Below are 17,561 nucleotides of genomic sequence, written 5' to 3'. Positions count from 1 at the left end.
TAAAATGAACAAATACATTCATCATATGTGGGAAAACAAAACTTTATGAATCAATTTTTTCAGGTGGATTCTCCCTTAAAAAAAAAGTTAAAAAAAGATACGCAATTATATTTCATAACATATTTCAAACTGTTGCATATACTAAGACTAAGGGATTGCACATACATACTATAACAGATCTTTTTCGTATATAACATTTAACATTCTAGTATAAAATATAATCCTAGGCCTATCAATAGATATCTTTTAAAATATACATTCGGGGTAAAGCGTAGGCTGGGCTGGATGTGAACGTAAAGCAACGTTAAAGTCGAGTTTGCCGCACCAACGTTCTCCTTTTTCGGTTTCACGAAGAGTCACGTAAAGCTGACATACAGAAAAAAAGCAAAAAGAGAAAAAGCAGAGAGAAATGCCGTGGCCTGTTACCTGCTCACATGGCGTCAGTTTCACAATTTCTTTCAGCTGTAGCGCCAGCGTTTTCCTTTTTCGGTCTCACGAAGAGTCACGAAAAGCTGCCGTAAAGGAAATAAAAACTGGGGAAATGTGGCGGCCGGTTACCTGCCAACATGGCGTCAGTTTCTCGATTTGTTTCAGACCTGTCTTCAAATTTAACAAAATGTGTGCAAAACGTTTGTGCAGCAAAAATGTTTTGTTTGTGCCGCTATCATCTCAAAAATATTAACAAATGTTTTCAGAGGTCGTGAAAGGTCAAACAGCTGCCGCAATTTCTTTAAAAAAAAATTGGTGTCACTCAACTCGGCTACGTTTGTGCAGCAAAAATTTTGTTTGTGCTGCTTTTGTTTAGAAAATATCAATTACAAAAATATAACAAAATTTGTGTCCAGTGTTTGTGGAGTAAACATTTTAATTTGTGCTGCTAGTAATTTAAAGATATTACATTTACAAATCAAACAAATTTATTACCAATCAACTCAGCGATGTTGTGCAGCAAAATGTTTTGTTTGTGCCGCTGTCATTTTAAGGATATTAAAAAATGTTTCCACGGGTTGTGAAAGGTCAACCAGGCATCCCCTAACTTTTTTAAATAATATCAAAATTAGAGTCTAATGATAGTGCAGCAGACCTTTTTATTTGTGCTGCTTTTTTAAATGAAAGTTTAAAGGTCAAAAGGTCAACTACATTTCCCAAATCTATCAAAATTTGTGTTAAATGTTTGTGCTGCCTTTGTGTAGCAAAAATGTTTTGTTTGTGCCGCAATCATTCACTACATTTACAAAGTCAAACAAATTTGGTGTCAAACAACTCAGTAAATTTTTTTTGTTTGTGCTCCTTTTGCTTTGAAGATATTAATGATGATCTCAGGAAACTTTTTTTTATCATCTAAAATAATAGCGGCACAAATGAAACTTTTTGCTGCACAAATGTTTGACACCAATTTTGTCCAATTTGAAGAAGGTTGAGGAGGGGGGGGGGGGTCAACTTCACTCAGGTTTTTTCAGCAGAGCGCTAACGTAAAGCTGGCGTAAAGGAGATAAAAACAAAAACGTTGCGGCCGGTTACCTGCCAATATGGCATCAGTTTCAGATTTCTCAGTCAATTTATTGCGAGGGAACATAAAAGAAAAAAACTCCCAGTATGGGGCTCCGTATTATACCGACTTCAGTTAACAGCGTTAAAAAATGAAGCAAAGGTAACATCCAACAGTGTGCAGGAGAGAGCGGTCACTGTAAAACAGAGTTTTAGTCATTTGATTTCTGCCATTTTAAATTATCTTTACTTTAGCTATTAGCATGTAGGATTCCCTACAAAACATTTAGTAAGATTTCCAAAAGGCTCCCAACCCTTTTGAAATCAGGCAAAAGGCAGTTTTAAAGTATAAAACAGAGCAACTTTGCTCCAATATAATCAACCTGTTTGATAATTTATGAATTCAGCCTCTGGAGAGTCTGCTTCTCCTTCAATTCAATGAAATGTTTCGAAGGCGGGAAACAAAATACCAAAGTCCATCTCTCTGGGTTTCCTGCTATGATAACTTCCACACTGAAGAGTGTTGTCAGCAAGACCAGGTGGTATTTCTGGATCGCTAACTGATCAGAAAAGGACATTTTGAGCCTCTATTAGGCAATATATTGCTGCGTCTTGGTGCAAAAGCATTTCTGTTTAATTACTGTTGAGGGAAAATGTGAGTTATTGGTGTTTTAATCAGCATTTAACTTCGTTTTGCTCAAGAGACTAAGAAAAAATATAAAATTTCCTCTGCGTGAGTAGCGACATGTTAGCATCGTAGGGTAAGATAAAGTTGACATTTCTGGTCTTTCTGACACAAATATTAAAAATTCATTCAGAAATAGTTGTTTCTTCCACCTTCAACGCAATAAGAGTAATTTGTTTTCACGTTTTTATCATTTGGAGATTAATCAAAGATTAAAACGTTAAGCTTGATCCATTTTTCTTTCCTGTTTTCTACTGCAAAACTATGAAAATTGATACATTTCTCTACAATGCACAATTATTGTTACCTTTGTTGTGTTTCTGTGGAGTCCTTTTGGTTTCTAGGGGACATTCAGTTATAAAATTCAGAAAAATAAACAATATGCAGTTGTGTAGAGAAGAAAGACGGTTGGGTTAGAAGGCGAAGAGTTTTATCTGACTTTTGGCTCCTAAACGTTACTGAACTAATTTATTTTCGGCCACAGAGGAACTAGAAATCTGGGTGTCAGCTGCTGTGTTGGTGTGATCTTAGTATACTAACGGAGCCAGTGCAGATTAGCCTTTTTTAGTTGAGTTTATCAAACAGAAACAAAGCCAAACACTTGGATTGTTTTGTATGAGGCCATGGAGACATAAATCACATGTTGTGGTGCTTTTCTAATGTGATGTTTAGCACCATTGCATCACTGAGGATGCAGCAAAAACTCAATTATAACCAATGTTTAGATGTTGACCTGTGCTGGAGAGTTGACTCGGTGAGTAGAAATGTAATTTACATTCGTTTTAAATGAGGACAACTAATATATCGAGTCCTTTTCTGGTGAGAAAACTGATCTTTAAAAGGAAATTATGAAGAAAAACAGAAGCTTCTGAACTGTTGCGATGATGTTTAAACTGAAGTTAGAAGGAGTTAGAACCTGTGCAGTGGAGGATTTCTGGTTTTGTTGGTTGTTGTGTTTCTTTTCTGGGTTTCTCAGCAGTCCAGTGTAGACATCTCTTATTGTACTGAATCCAAATCTGTAGAAACAAAAAGAAAACCATAATTATGACATAAAAACAACAATAACTACAAGTGAAACCAATTTTATCCAACAATATTATCACGTTTCCATTTGCGTGGTTAACAGTAACCACACAGTTTTACCCTCACTGTTGCCAACTTAGCGACTTCGTCGATATATTTAGCAAATTTAAAAACCTCTTTAGCAACTTTTTTCTAAAAAGAAAAAAGCAACAAATGTAGCGACTTTGGCGACATGTGAAAAGGCAGCGGTCGTACCGCAGTTAAAAAGCAAAATACAGGTTAGGCGAATTGGGCCTCTGTCTCTTTAAAAAAAACTCCTCCAGGAAGTTGTCACAACATGGCTCCTCTATTAGGCCTTTAAGAAAATGTTTTACCAGCGTTGCTGAGAAGTAGCTCCTATAATGAGATCAGCAGATAATTAGCTCCACCAGGTGTTTGCTAATTCCTGCTGGATAGTCTGAAGGAGCAAAGTGTGGGAGGAGCTTTGTACTTGAAGGCGGAGCTAGGTCCACCCAGATGTTTTACAGCTGAATGATTACCGTGGAGATCAAAGGATTTCTCAAACAAGCACAACAGAATCAAAGCAATAGTCCAGGTATGTTTTAGATGAGGGAATAATGATGTAAGGCTAAAAAAATGTGGATTTTACACATTACTGCTCCTTTAATAAATGTAACATCTGTAGTTGAAGCTGTGGATCTGAAACCTAAATGCTTTATTGTGCAGAGCTTTTAGATGTGAAATTAACCCGCCTGCTGCTGCTGCTGTTCGGTCCGCGTCACCATCACGTCTCTCTCTCTTTCTTAACAGTGACGTCTCCTCCTCCTGATCCACCTCCACTTGCGCCGCCTGCTGCTGCTGCACTCCCTGATCCAGACGCCGGAGCAGCTCCCGACCCCGAACTGGCTCCGGATGCTGCTGCCGACGCTGATCCCGCTGGCGCTGGAACGATGCCCAGGATGGTGGAGACCTCTCCCTGCATGAAGGCCCAGGGCGGGCTGTTGGGGGAGTTATCCAGCGGGCAGCGCTCTCCGCTGGGGCAGTACACCTCGCCGTCGCCCCGCCGGCTCTGGATGTACACTCTGGTGCAGGGGAAGCAGAACCTGCATTTGAAACGATAGACAGGAAACATTTATGAGAATACAACATGTATAGAGCTGTTATAATTTCCATCTCCCTTCTGGAGGGCAAAAAAGCTACTGCTAGCTGAGGATTAGCATTGGTTTTAGCTGTTTACCTTAAATGTATGCCTGATATATAAAAGAAAAAAAGGCGTAGTGCTTTGCTACTAATTGCCAACACTACATAAACTAGATAACAAGGTCAGGCAAAAGTTTTTAAATAAGAAAAAAATAGTGAGGGAGAAGGAAGTAGTTCAGCAATGCTAGCTTGACTTTGACAACTTTAGCATGTAACTGTGCTGTGGAATTCGGTTTCAATTCAGTTAAAAAATAGGCGACCTAAACTGCTCTCTGACAGATCATAAGTAGAGCAGATATTTAAATTAGCCAATCTACCACCGCTTTGTTAAATGTTCTTAAGAATTTAAAGTTTAAATGTGGATACTTGCAATAATAAGCCATTATCATTTTTTGTTTAAAATGATCTTAAAATGACAATATTATCGTTTATCGCAATACTTTCTGGGACAATTTATTGTCCAGTAAAACTTGCTATTGTGACAGGCCTACTAATTATTGTTTTAGTTGCTAATTGTTTTATCAACTTATCGGATAAAAAGGTTTGGCATATTCTACAGATTTTTTATTTTACCATTTAAGTCTTTTTTTTTTAAAGAAAATATTACAAATAAATAAAAAATGCAAAACAAACAAATAATTAAAGTTATTTTTTTAAATAAGAAAATAAAATTGATTAAAATGCATCAAGATTTTATTTATTGAGTGAATTTGAACCAGGAGAAGCAAAAACAACTTCAGGAGTTTTGGCTGAAACATCTTTACAGATTTTGTTCGTTTTTATCTCAAATGCAAATGTATATTTATACATATTTGGCTTAATTACTGCAGTGATTGTTTTTTTTCTGGAAATTGCATTTTTTAAATTTGTATATTGAACTTAATGATTAATCAATTACTAAATTGTTTGATAATTATTTGAATAGGTTAATCATGATTAATGGGAGGAATCTTTTCAGCACCAATTCAAATAATTGATTTATCAATTCTTTAGCTACAGATGATCAAGCGTAGGCTAAAGGAATGCTATGATTTCTTATTTAAAGAAAAAATGTTTTCATTTGCAATTTTAAATGTATTTTTTATATTCTGTAAAATAAACTTGAAATCTCCAATTAACCTAGCACTAAAGAAACATTATTGAATTGGAAATGTTTTTTTATTTTCTTAATTTAAAAACAGAACTGAGTTTCCTTGCATTTTTTATTTTCTAACATTCATGTGTTTCTAACATGTGTCATGCGACAATTTTTGTATCGATTAATCGTTTTTGAAATATCGATTACTAAATTAATCGTTAGCTGCAGCACTAATAAAAAAAGCGCAGTAAATCCAGATAAACAACAGAAAACAAACCTGTGCCCAGGCACTGATGGACACTGGACAAAGTGTGTGTCCTCCAGCCGCTCGTGGCACAGCGTGCAGGACAGCGTGTTTCCGGTCGGATGGGTGTTGCTGACAGATGCCGACCCCAGCTCGGAGGCGCCGTTGTTGGGTAACGCCGCAGCAGTCGTGGCTGCCTCCGCGGAGCTGCCGGATCCCAGAGGCTCGGCTCCGGACCGGGCCGTCGGGGGGCGTTGCTGCCTGGCCGGGGATGAAGCGGGCTTCGGGCTCGTCTGGCTCACGCCTCCAGCCATGGAAAAAGACGAAGAAGACAGGCTTGTGCTCTTGCTACCACTGGTGCCAGCCTGTGTCTGAGTCTGGGACTTGGCCTGGGAGGAAATGAGCTCCCGCTCCAGCTCCGGAGTGATGAAGGAGGAGATTCCGATCCCCAGCTGTCTGCGGCTCATCTCAGCCAGCACCGGCGCCGGGAAGATCATCGGGCTGCTCATCGGCGCTGTCCTGGCGGTCAGACCCGCTGGCATGCCCGCAAGCAGCCCAGGCATTCCCGCAATGCTTTGAGACACCAGATTGGGCGGGATGGCGGCTCCGATCATGGGTCTCCGGCTGCTGCTGGGGCTCTGGCGGTTCACCTCATGGGGCGGCTGTCCGTCGCGGTGGAGCCCGTTGGGCGGCACGCGTATCGCCGTCCCGCCGCCTTCCCCTCTCCCTCCCCGCTCAAAGCGCTCAGCGTGCTGCCTTCCGCCGTCCGGCCCCGGCTCTGCTCTTGCTAAGGAGCCGTGTTTGTTAGGAGAAGGGCCGGGCGACCTCACGTTGCCGTCCTGCATGCCGTGACTCCGCTTCAGCTGGCGGGCGCTTGCTATCAGGAACTCGATCTGGTTAGCCCCCTCGTAGTTAACGCAACCGCGGCAGACCACCTCGCTGAAGTCCCACACTACGGTCCATGGCATCTTCGGCAGGTCGCACAAGTAGCACCACTGGCGCCTGGACGACGAAGAAGGGGAGGACATGGCTACCTGGCGGGCCACCTGGCACACCTGTTCGGGTTCAAACAGCCAGCTAGCACGCTAACGCAGGTTAGCTTGGTTAACCTATTTCGGTTCGACAGGTGGACGCCCTCTCTTTTCGACAAACTTTCCGCCTTAATAGACCCAACACAACTTTAGAAAAACACTACTCATTTTTAACATTAAAAATAATGACAAATATTAAAGTCGTCTAAGCTATTTTTCATCTATTTGCTTTGTTTATCCTGTTCGGCCTACTTCTCGCTCCTGTCAACTGTTTTTCCCCCGACAGACGCTGGTACGTTACGTAATAATTCGAGGGGGATTGTGGGTGTTTGAGTTGTTTTGATCGGCGCTACCGACTCAGACACTACCATCAAACCGGGAGGTGGAACTACAATCCACCGTGACCCGGACGTACTCCAAGTCTGGGTTCACTTTGTGTCAACACATGTTCATTCCCACCTCAGAGCCATGTGTGTTGAGCTAAAAAACGCTGTGAGTTATAACGTTAGCAGTAATTTTTGAACTATAAAACATGCCAAAAGACATTTCTTCGTCTTCGAGCGAAGATGAAACGGATAATGTTGCCACGGAAACAACAAAACGGCAGAAAGAACCCGGTAAGCAGACGGATGTAATTTAAGCTAAGTTGGTGCAAAAAGAAATGGGTTTTAAAATGTTATCTCAGACCAAAAAGTTAATATTACAATATTACTACACTTTCAGTATGAATTAGAGATAACTATTTTGACTATGCGTGTTGTTAATCAACAAAGTTGCTTAATTAAATACGAATACTGATAATTTATGTATAAAATAATACAGTTTGAGACACACTCCATGCCAGTAGATGGCGGTAATTCATTCCATACATTTCTTACCAAGTGGAACTAGCACTTTTTCATTAATGACTTAATGTTTTAAGTCATTAAGAAGTTAATGACTTTAAACAAGCTCTTATATGTTGCCGAAAAGTTACTTTTAAGTTTGTCTTAATTCAACTGGAAACAAGACCAAAAATATTTGGTGAAATTTAGTGTTTTTGCAGTGAAAAGTGTCTTTTTGTAACCTAATACATTTTATGTAGACTTTGTTCCTAAAAATGAAAAAAAAAAGTCTATAAAATGTTTTATTATGACATTTTAGCTTTCCTTTAAGACTAATTTCTTGTTAAAATGAATACTTACTTCAAAAGCTTTGATCCTTTATCCTAAAAATTACTTTGGTACACTGCAAAAAAGTTTTTTTGGTCTAGTTTTTGTGCAAATATTTTAGGAAACTTGAAATAAAACAAAACTAACTTACAAGTAACTTGTTTTAAGTCAGTAATTCCTTGATATTGATAAAAAGTGCTAGGTCCATTGGTAGAATATTTCACTTATAATTTTCCCATGTTATAAGTGAAACAAATAGACTTGTCACAATATTTTTTTGTGAATGATAAAGTGTCCCAGAAGTTATTGCAATTAATATTGTTGTTTTTAAACCATTTTCAAGCAATATAATGGTCTTGCATTACCAAGTATCAATAACTTTAAATTATAATGATCATTTAACACTGGAACTGGAATACATTTTAAGTATCCAAAATAAATAAAACAACAAATAAAATGAATTATGAAGTCTTTGTAAACAAAATTGCTCTTCAAAAAAAGGGCTAGTTGAGACCAAAGCACCAAACTGAAGACTTTTATCACCCAGTTTTTAGTGGGAAAAGAGAAAAACAATAAATCGTGGAAATGATTGATTTCGTTCTAATTTTTCATGGGATTAATTGATTTATTGTTTATTGCGACGGGTCTAGAAATAATCTGCCAATGGGATTTTTCATCAACATTAAGGAATTATTGACTTAAACTAAGCTCCTACATCTTGCTGAGAAGTTATTTATAAGTTAGTTTTATTTTACTTGAAGTGCACTAAAATATTTGCACTAGAAACTAGAGTAAAAATACTCAGTAAGATTTTGTGTTTTTACAGTGAAGTTTTTGTGCATTTTGACACCATAATTGAATAAAATTCCCTCACTTTTCAGATTTTTATTTGTGTTTGTCCCTCACAAAACATCCCAATAAAAACAAAACAAAAACACGTGGAAGCGTTTTCCCACATAGTCCTAAGCTGACAGATCCTCCGCTTTCTAATTCTTATTTAATGAAGAATTGCTTGTTTGTTTCTGCAGCGAGGAAGACCGCGCGGTTGGAGTGTCCTGAGGACTTTGTGTCTTTCTGCCACGTCCCCTGCAGCAGCACGCTGGCAGACAATCTGAGGAACAACGAGAATGAGTTGTGGCTCATTAAAGCTCCTGCCAGCTTCGACCCCCACTGGTAGGTACAGCCTGTGCTCCTTGCGTCCGTTATCATGCATTCCCATCTTTACAAGAACTTAAATGGAAATGAAGGGTTGTCCTTGCGGTTTTCTCTCGCTGTTGTTCCGTTTCAGCCGGGAACGTGAGGTTGAAAATCCTCTCAGAACTCAGTCAGGGATGATTGTCAGTTTTTCTGCCGTAGTTTACTGGCCACTTTTAGATTTTATAGAACAATAGCAGCTGGTGAGGAGATCTTGGTTCAATCCAGTCCACAAAGACTTTATGTTCAACGAGTTTGTTTTGTTTTTTTAATCGCTATTTTTATGAAGATATTTTTAAAATAAACCTTAATTTCCTTCCTGTTTGTCATCTTCTCAATTGTAAAATGTTGGTTTCATTTCAAATGAATAAGTTGCACCCATAATTTCCATCTACATTTATTGGTTTCCCATGATAAAGACATGGATGACCAGTATTTGACTGTTTGAGTCAACTTGTCATTTGAATGGAGAAAAATTACATGTGGCGTTCCACAAGGTTCAGTCCTGGGACCCCTGTTATCTACATGCTCCTGTTAGCTCAGGCAGAGCTAGCCCCATGCTTTTAGCATATTGTCATTGTTGAGGCCCTTTATACCAACATGTCAACACCAGGTGCTTCATCGATCCTAAGCGACTCTACTGGCCTGTATGTAGCATACCGGCTACCGTTAGCGTCATTTGTAACTAGCTTACATCAGGCTGTTGTTATCATGTCTATTGATTTTAACCTTACAGAAGTAGCAAACAATAAAATAATAATTAGGATTTTGAAATGCAGAGTGGTATTTAAATGGTCACATATTATTTCAATTATTTGAAAGAAACGGCAGCAGAAAAACATTGAATTTACAGTAAACAAGTTAAGAAGTTTAATATAAACGTGACAGGAGGAAGAGTTTAACCTATTATATGTGTACCATCTATAAAATAATATGGAACTACTTTTCCCATATGTAATGGCATTTAATTTGTATTTTTCAATGTTATTTAAAAATCTTCATTATAGCTTGGTGTTTTAGGGGCCCTAAGCAGCCATTTAACTTGCATTGCCTTGGGCCGGCTCTGAGCTCCGGTTATGTCAAGAAATTACAATAGTTACTATAAATACACAGATGATACACAGCTCTACATTATGATGTCACCAGGTGACCATTGAACCGTCCAATCAGTGAACAGAAGCTAAGAACAGGTAATTGTGTTGATGTGCCAAAACTTTCTCCGGCTGAACAGAAACTAAACTAAAGTTATTATTTTTGGACCTACAGAGGAACGATCTAGAGAAAACGCACAGCTTCAGTTATTACAGCTTTAAACTAGAGATCAGGATGAACTCTGACCTGAACCTTCAGGACACATAGAGACGGTTACAAAGTCGGCCTTCTATCACCTGGAGAACGTTTCCAGGATTAGAGGAACTCATCCATGTGTTTCTGTAGTTGCATTGATTACTGCAACAGGTCTGCGTAAAAGATCAGTCAGAACGCTGATTATTTCACTTATAACATGAGAAAAATGTCTTGTTATAAGTTAAATGTTCTACCAGTGGAACTAGAACTTTTTCATCAATGTTAATTAATTAGACTTAAAACAAGCTCCTATTTTGCTAAGAAGTTACTTGTAAGTTAGTTTTGCCTTATTTAAAGTGTACTAAGATATTTTCAGAAGAAACTAGACCAAAGATTTTGTGTTTTGCAGCGAACAGGAAATATTTCAAAGAAAATTAAAAATTCAGAAATACTTTATTAATCCCAAAGGGAAATTAAATGTTGTAACTCTTCAAAGAGTTGTTGTATATTTTAATTGGTGTTGGCAGGAAAGATCTCTTGTAGCGGTCTGTATTACATTCAATAAATTTGATAAGATTTTGTTTTTGCAGTGTAATGTTAGAGAACAACCTACCCACACAAATGTCCATGTTCTTAGAAATCTTTCCTGTTGAAATCTTTCCAAGTGTTTCTACTCTAGTTTCTTGTTTAAATATTTGTTACACTTGAAATAAGACAAAACAAACTTACAAGTAACTTTTCAGCGAAATATAAGAGCTTGTTTTAAGTCAATCTTTTCTTAATGTTGATAAAGTTCTAGCTGCACCGTTACCTAGCAACCCCAGCCAAGCACCGCCCGTTACTTAGCAACCCAGTTTTAGTTCCACTGGCAGATAATTTCCGTTGTAACATGGGAAAAATGTCTTGTTATAAGTGAAATATTCTACCAGTGGAACTTCCTAGAACTTTTTCATCAATATTAAGGAATTATTGACTTAAAACAAGCTGCTATATTTTGCTGAAAATGTAGTTATCTTAATTTAAGTATACTAGGGTATTTGACATTAGACAAAATGTGTATTCCAACTCTCCACTTGTTTTCCCTGCAGCTTCAGCGGCGTCCAGGTTCCCCTGTCGGGTCTCCAGACCCTGAAGGTTCCGGTTGGACCGGTCCAGCAGAGCTACAGCGTCCTGGCGTCGTCCCGCCCCAACGACCTTCATCTGCTCACCAGCGACAGCCGGACGTCGGACGGCTTCGTCTTCGCTCCGGCCTTTTCCGGCCTGCTGAACATCTGCGAGAGCTACGGGGACGCTAGCGGCGAGCAGGCGCCACACGTCGTGCCGGCCGCCCCGGCGCCCGCCGTCCCGGCCGGCCTCAAGCAGCGGTTCCACCCGTTCGGCAGCAAGACTCCAAAGCTCACCTACGTGGCGGAGAACGAGGCGGACGGAGCCGCGTTCGGGCCGTCGTCGACGACGCTGCGGCCGCTGGTGATGAAGCAGTTCGTAGAAGATGGAGGCCGGGTGGGTGATGATGACGAGGAGGAGGAAGGCAGGAAGAGGAAAAAGAAGAAGAAGAAAGAGAAGCGGATAAAGTCGGAAGAAGCGGAACTGTTGCTGCAGATGAAACAGGAACCATCCGACGAAAATCTGGACGAAGCGACAGCGGCGGGGCTTCCTTTCGGAGAGGAGAAGACAATGAAGAAGAAGAAGAAGAAGAAGAAGGACAGGGAGCGGGAGGAGGTTGAGGAAGGACTGGAGCCCAGCGTGAAAGTTAAAGTGGAACCAGGTTCTGTGAAATGTGAGCCGCTGGACGTTCTATATGGCGACGCAGCAGAGAGTTCAGGGAAGAGGAAGAAGAAGAAGAAAAGCAGAACTGAGGAGGACGTTCACTCCTGATTCCCTCCATCTTTGAAAGTCTTCAGACGTAAACGCTTAAAGCTGCAGCATGTAACATTTATAAAAAAGGATTCTTTCACGTTTATGAGACAGATATTCTCTGAAAAGATTGATCTCCTCCACCTCATCCCTGAGCTGCTACTGACACCAGAAGAAATGACCAAAACCAACTAATCAGAGTCTGGAGGCGGGGCTTAGCGCTGTCAATCAATCTCATTTATCATTTATTCTGCTAAAAGTGCTAGAGACGGACAAACAACTCACCGTTACAAGAAAACTGTTTATCCACCATCATTGGATATGGCTACGCTAACTAGCCTTAGCATTCTCGGGGGAAGGTGATTGACAGCGCTAAGACCCGCCTCCTGGCTCTGATTGGTTGTTTGTAGTCGGCACTGGGAGAAGGCAGAAGAGCTCGGATTTTTTACAATGTATCTGTGTTAAGCCATAAATACTTTGTAAACATTTCTTGTGAAGGTTACGTACTGTCTCTTTAAGGCCAGTTTCCGTCACAGCAGCTGGACGAGGCGGCAGGATGGGAAACGGGGAAGCATCTCCTCGGTTTGGTCCAGTTCCTGTCGACTCCTGGTGGATTTCATGGCCTTAGATTTGCTCTTTGTCGGTGTGTTTGTTTGCACAACCACAGATTTACTGTTGGTTTTTCAGCCGAAGCTTTCAGGAATGATTTGGGTCAAAAAACAATAAAAAGAAATTAAAGAAACTTTTAATGAGGGAAAAAAGTGTTTGGTGCTTTTTTTTGTACTGCAGTTTTGAATTCAGACCAAAGGTTTTCTTAAAAATGTGATTTCATCCTGGAGGAATGAAAACCAAATTTGTGGCCATGAAATCCAACAATAACATGGATGAAAGAAGATTAAATGACTTTTCCATCCAAGTGATGCAGGATGCTGAGATAGCATTTGAAATGTGGGTTTATTCCCAACAAAATAGCATTTAAAAGGATAAATAAGTATCCTTTATTGTCCCAGATTGAGGAAATTCCTGTGCACCAACAACAAAATGTAGATTCAAACTATGGTTTTTAAAAAAATACAAAAACAGGAAAATAATTGACGCTGTACAGAAAGTGAGAATTTAGAACATAAGAAAAATAATACAGCAAATTAAAACTCAGGTTAAAACAAACTGAAGACTAAAAATGGACTGAAAAGTGAAAATCCTAAATAAATAACAGCTAAATAATGTTTTTAATTAAAATTTCATTACTCTGATTCCTCTCAATAAAGTCCTCTGAAACGAACTTTTTTTTATTCAATTCAGTTTTAAAATAAATATGAAGGTTTGGACCAAAATATCAAGTTAAGTGGAAAATTTGGTGTTTTAGGGATCAAAATGACAATAATTTAAGTAACAAAAAATAAAATCAGACAAAACAAAAATTTTTCCAAATCTTTCAATATGAAACTTTAACAAAAACTGCAGGTGTGTGTCTCTGTCTGGTGAATGTTTGGTTAAAACATGTTTGTTTTTCATTCATTGGGTAGAAAATCCAGAAATTTTACTCAAGTAAGAGTAGAAATACTTCATGATAAAATTACTCAAAGTACAGCGTAGTAAAAATACTCCTACAAGTAAGTTTTTTCAAAAAAGTTAGTAAATGCAACTAGTTACTACCCAACCCTGCATTTAATTTAATAGCAAACTTCAACTTCCTGATCAACTTTGCCGTTTTTTCTAAAAACTTCCGTTTTTCCCGGACGCAGCGGAGGAATCCTTGCTGTGGCCGGTAGGTGGCGCCAGAGTCCGGCCTGTGGGCCGCACAGCTCAGCCTGCAGCCTCTGAACAACCTCTCACCTTTTAAACACTTATTTCTCCCAACAGATGTGATGGATGTCCTCCTGGTGTCTGATCGCAGAGGAAGAGTTTGTAAATGTTGGTTTCTGAGGCGGCAGACGGAGAATCATCGGATCTTTGAGTCTGAGGTGAAACATTTTAGGCTCGGCTCTGCATCACCCCCACCCTGCTTCTCTCCGCTCTGCACCGGAGTATGGTCCTGCTTCCTAATGAGCTCAGGCACCTCTGGTGCTTTCACAGCCTCACCATCTGTGGTACACACACACACACACGCACACACACGCACACACACACATTCATGCTCCCAGGCTAGGAAGCATGTCCATCTGATCAGACTTTGCAGCAGCTTGCAGCTCTAGGATGGCGTATTGGGCCACTACATTCACAAAGAAGTACATTTCCACTAAAAACCTCAGAAAAAACAACCAGGACATTTTTGAGTTTGAAAAGTTACAATTTGCTACAAAAACCCAGAAATTTTCGATGAAAAACAAAGAAATTTGTCAGTTTGAAAAAAATTTAAATTTGCTAGGAAAAAACCTCTATCGGATATTTGCAAGAGAGAAAAAAACCCTAAAAGTCTGAGCTCAGATATTTTTCAGAAAAAACAAAGAAATTTCTGAATTTGATCAAAGAATTTTCTGGGTTTGAAAAATCAAAAATTTGCTGGAAAATGTTAGATTTTTCAAACTTGTGTTTTTTTCTGGAAAATTAAAAAAAGAATAATTCTCACAAATTTTCCACTTTTCAAACTCAGAAAATTTTAGATTTTTCCAGAAAATTTATGAAATTTAGCTCAAAATGTATGAGTTTTTCCTAGCACATTTTTTACTTTTCAAACACAGCCATACTTTTTCTGGAAAATTCTGCAATTTATTTCAAATTTATGAGTGTTTTTCAAGCAAGGTTTACATTTTTGTAACTCAAAATTGTTCTTGTTTCTTAAAAAGATTCTGAAACTAATCTTTTTTTTTTCTTGCAAATTTTTGACTTTATAACTGAGTTTCCAAAAGTCAAAAAATTTTGACTTCAAAGATTTCCTTATTTTTTCTATAAAAGCTCTAAGATTAATCTTAGAAAAATTGTGAGTTTGTTTTTAAGATTATTTTTGATTTTTCAAACTCAGAAATTTCCAAGTATTTTCATAACATTTTCTGAAATCAATCTCAAAATCTCCATTTTCTTCTAGCAAAATTTCTGACTTTTCAAAACTCATAAATTTCCTCATTTTTACAAGAACATTTCTGAGATTAAACTGAAAAAATCTCAGAAGGGTAAATTTTTTGGCAGAAATTCACTCCTGCTTCTTTTTTTATCCACCATGGTGCTAACAGCTCATCCTGCAGATTTTGTTGGTTTAGCTGCCAGCCAGTAAAGCGGAAAGCCAGAAATGTCAGCGTCTGGGTGAAGAGTCTCTCTGTGAGTCAGAAGTAATGCCAGAGATGTGTGTATCCTCGCAGGTATGTTGAAGGTGTGTGAGATTTTGCTTTCCCTCTGCTTGAGATGGATGTTGTGTAACGGCAAGAGCTCCCACCTAAAGGTGGCGTATTATGCAAAACTCACATTTTCCACATTTTTATACTTTCATTTGGGTTTCTACTGTTTCTAAAAGCAGCCCAAGTGTTTATAAAAGAACAGCCAAATGGGTTTTGGCTGTAAATTAATATTTTTTGGTGTCTGGAAAACAAAGCGTTTCAAAAACCTCCAGAATGTAACGTCACAAATCAGCAGGCGCTGCCTCTTCACCTACTGACCCCAGCCACGCCCCGCCCGTCACATAGCAACCCCAGTGGAGCTCTGCCTGTCACCTAGCAACCCCAGTGGAGCTCTGCCCGTCACATAGCAACCCCAGTGGAGCTCTGCCCGTCACCTAGCAATCCCAGTGGAGCTCTGCCCGTCACCTAGCAATCCCAGTGGAGCTCTGCCTGTCACCTAGCAACCCCAGTGGAGCTCTGCCTGTCACCTAGCAACCCCAGTGGAGCTCTGCCCGTCACCTAGCAACCCCAGCGGAGCTCTGCCCGTCACCTAGCAACCCCAGCGGAACTCTGCCCATCACCTAGCAACCCAAGCTTAGCTCTAGACACTTTTAAGAAAAAAAATAATCTTTTTGACATTCGTCTTATTCTGCCAGTCACATTTACTCTTATGAATGTATTATTTTTTAATTTTGTTAATTATTCACTCATAATTTTATAAAGTTAGAATAAAAACCTGATTTTTAAAATTCTTTGACAAGAAAAAAAAAACACAAAAAAATAACAAACCTTGTGCCTAATGGTGGAAGTCGGTGCTTTTCTCTGCTGATGGTAAATCTGTTTAATTCAGCGGAGAAAACATACTGTATATGTCCTCAGGTTTAATTGTGGCTCATCTTTATGAACAGGTGCTATTTGTTCTTGCTGAATTTATTTATAGGTTCAGTTCACGGGAGGAGTTTCAGCACACCTGGAGTAACTGGGTCATTAGCAGGACTCTGTAGAACCTGATGAAAAATAGGTGAAACAATTTTAATTTGCAGCGAAAAGGTTGAGTTGAGCAGAGTGTCTTTTAAAGAAAAAAATTTTAACTTTAAATAAAACTCTTTTTGGTTTCTGAGCACTTATTAAATTTGTCAGTAACACTTCTGTGTCATATTCAATAAATCAGAGTAAAAGCAGTTTAATTCAATTAACTACAGTAACTAAGTGAAACATATTGACTCAATAAGATGGATGTTTTCAAGCCTTTATTTTTGTTAATTATGATGATTTTTTGTTTACAGTTGAATAAAAATACAATTAATATTAGAAAATTCCCAAAACAAAAAACACTTTCAACACAGAAATGAAAAGTGTTGACATTCTGCTAATGTCCAAAAAACACAATTTTGCTTTTGTGGTGTTTTGATTAAATGAGAAACACAATTAAAATCAAAGTTGAATAAGTTTGTTCACTTATCTTTAAAAAACACGCTACGCCATACTCCTCCTACCACTTCCTGTCGTCTTCTTCATGGTTTCCGCCAGTAGTAACATCCTGTTGTTGATCATGTGACTGTTGTGATGCGAAACAAGTGCTTCCATTGCAGTTTTACGAAATACACAAATTTTTATGCAGCCAAGAAAACCACCTCATCTCAGCACAACAACTTTTTTAATCAAAAAATACAATTTTGTTAGAAATTGCTGCGTTTCCATTAAACAAATTTATTTTTATAAATCCAACTTGTGCACTTTTAAGGTCAATGGAAACACAGCTACTGTTGCAGTTACCAATGTGACTAAAGAGTCTTGCAGTGACATTATTCCTTTAATCCTGGAAATATTCTCCAGGTGATAGAAGACTGACTTTGTAATTGTATTTTGTGTCTCTAAATGTTCAGGTCTGAGTTTTAAATATTTTGTAGGAGCACAGTAAATACATTTTACAATTATGTTTCTTTAAAATCTCCAGCCACATATTTTCTTCTTCTTCATGGTTTCCACCAGTGGTAACATCCTGTCGTTGATCA

The 17,561-nt window shown here is 38.8% G+C and overlaps 2 protein-coding genes across 2 annotated transcripts; one reads left to right on the top strand and one right to left on the bottom strand.

Moving 5' to 3' along the window:
- Positions 1–1,380: 1,380 nt before the first annotated feature.
- LOC102219266 (interferon regulatory factor 2-binding protein 1-like) lies at positions 1,381–7,045 on the bottom strand. The gene is made up of 3 exons (XM_014473442.2): positions 5,752–7,045; positions 3,949–4,299; positions 1,381–3,189 (listed from the first exon to the last, which is right to left on the bottom strand). The coding sequence occupies exons 1-2, from the start codon at positions 6,744–6,746 to the stop codon at positions 3,981–3,983; spliced, it is 1,314 nt and encodes a 437-aa protein (XP_014328928.2). The 5' UTR covers positions 6,747–7,045; the 3' UTR covers positions 1,381–3,189; positions 3,949–3,980.
- A 137-nt stretch (positions 7,046–7,182) lies between these two features.
- Positions 7,183–13,008, top strand: LOC111611971 (DNA-directed RNA polymerase I subunit RPA34-like). The gene is made up of 3 exons (XM_023351291.1): positions 7,183–7,366; positions 8,929–9,073; positions 11,470–13,008. Exons 1-3 carry the CDS (start codon positions 7,282–7,284, stop codon positions 12,254–12,256), a joined length of 1,017 nt encoding a protein of 338 aa, XP_023207059.1. The 5' UTR covers positions 7,183–7,281; the 3' UTR covers positions 12,257–13,008.
- Positions 13,009–17,561: the final 4,553 nt, after the last annotated feature.

Source organism: Xiphophorus maculatus, chromosome 18, assembly GCF_002775205.1.
Source record: "Xiphophorus maculatus strain JP 163 A chromosome 18, X_maculatus-5.0-male, whole genome shotgun sequence".
Classification (NCBI taxonomy): Eukaryota; Metazoa; Chordata; class Actinopteri; order Cyprinodontiformes; family Poeciliidae; genus Xiphophorus; species Xiphophorus maculatus.
The sequence above is the reverse complement of the archived record's forward strand: the minus strand, read 5'-3'. Positions and strand labels throughout refer to the sequence as shown.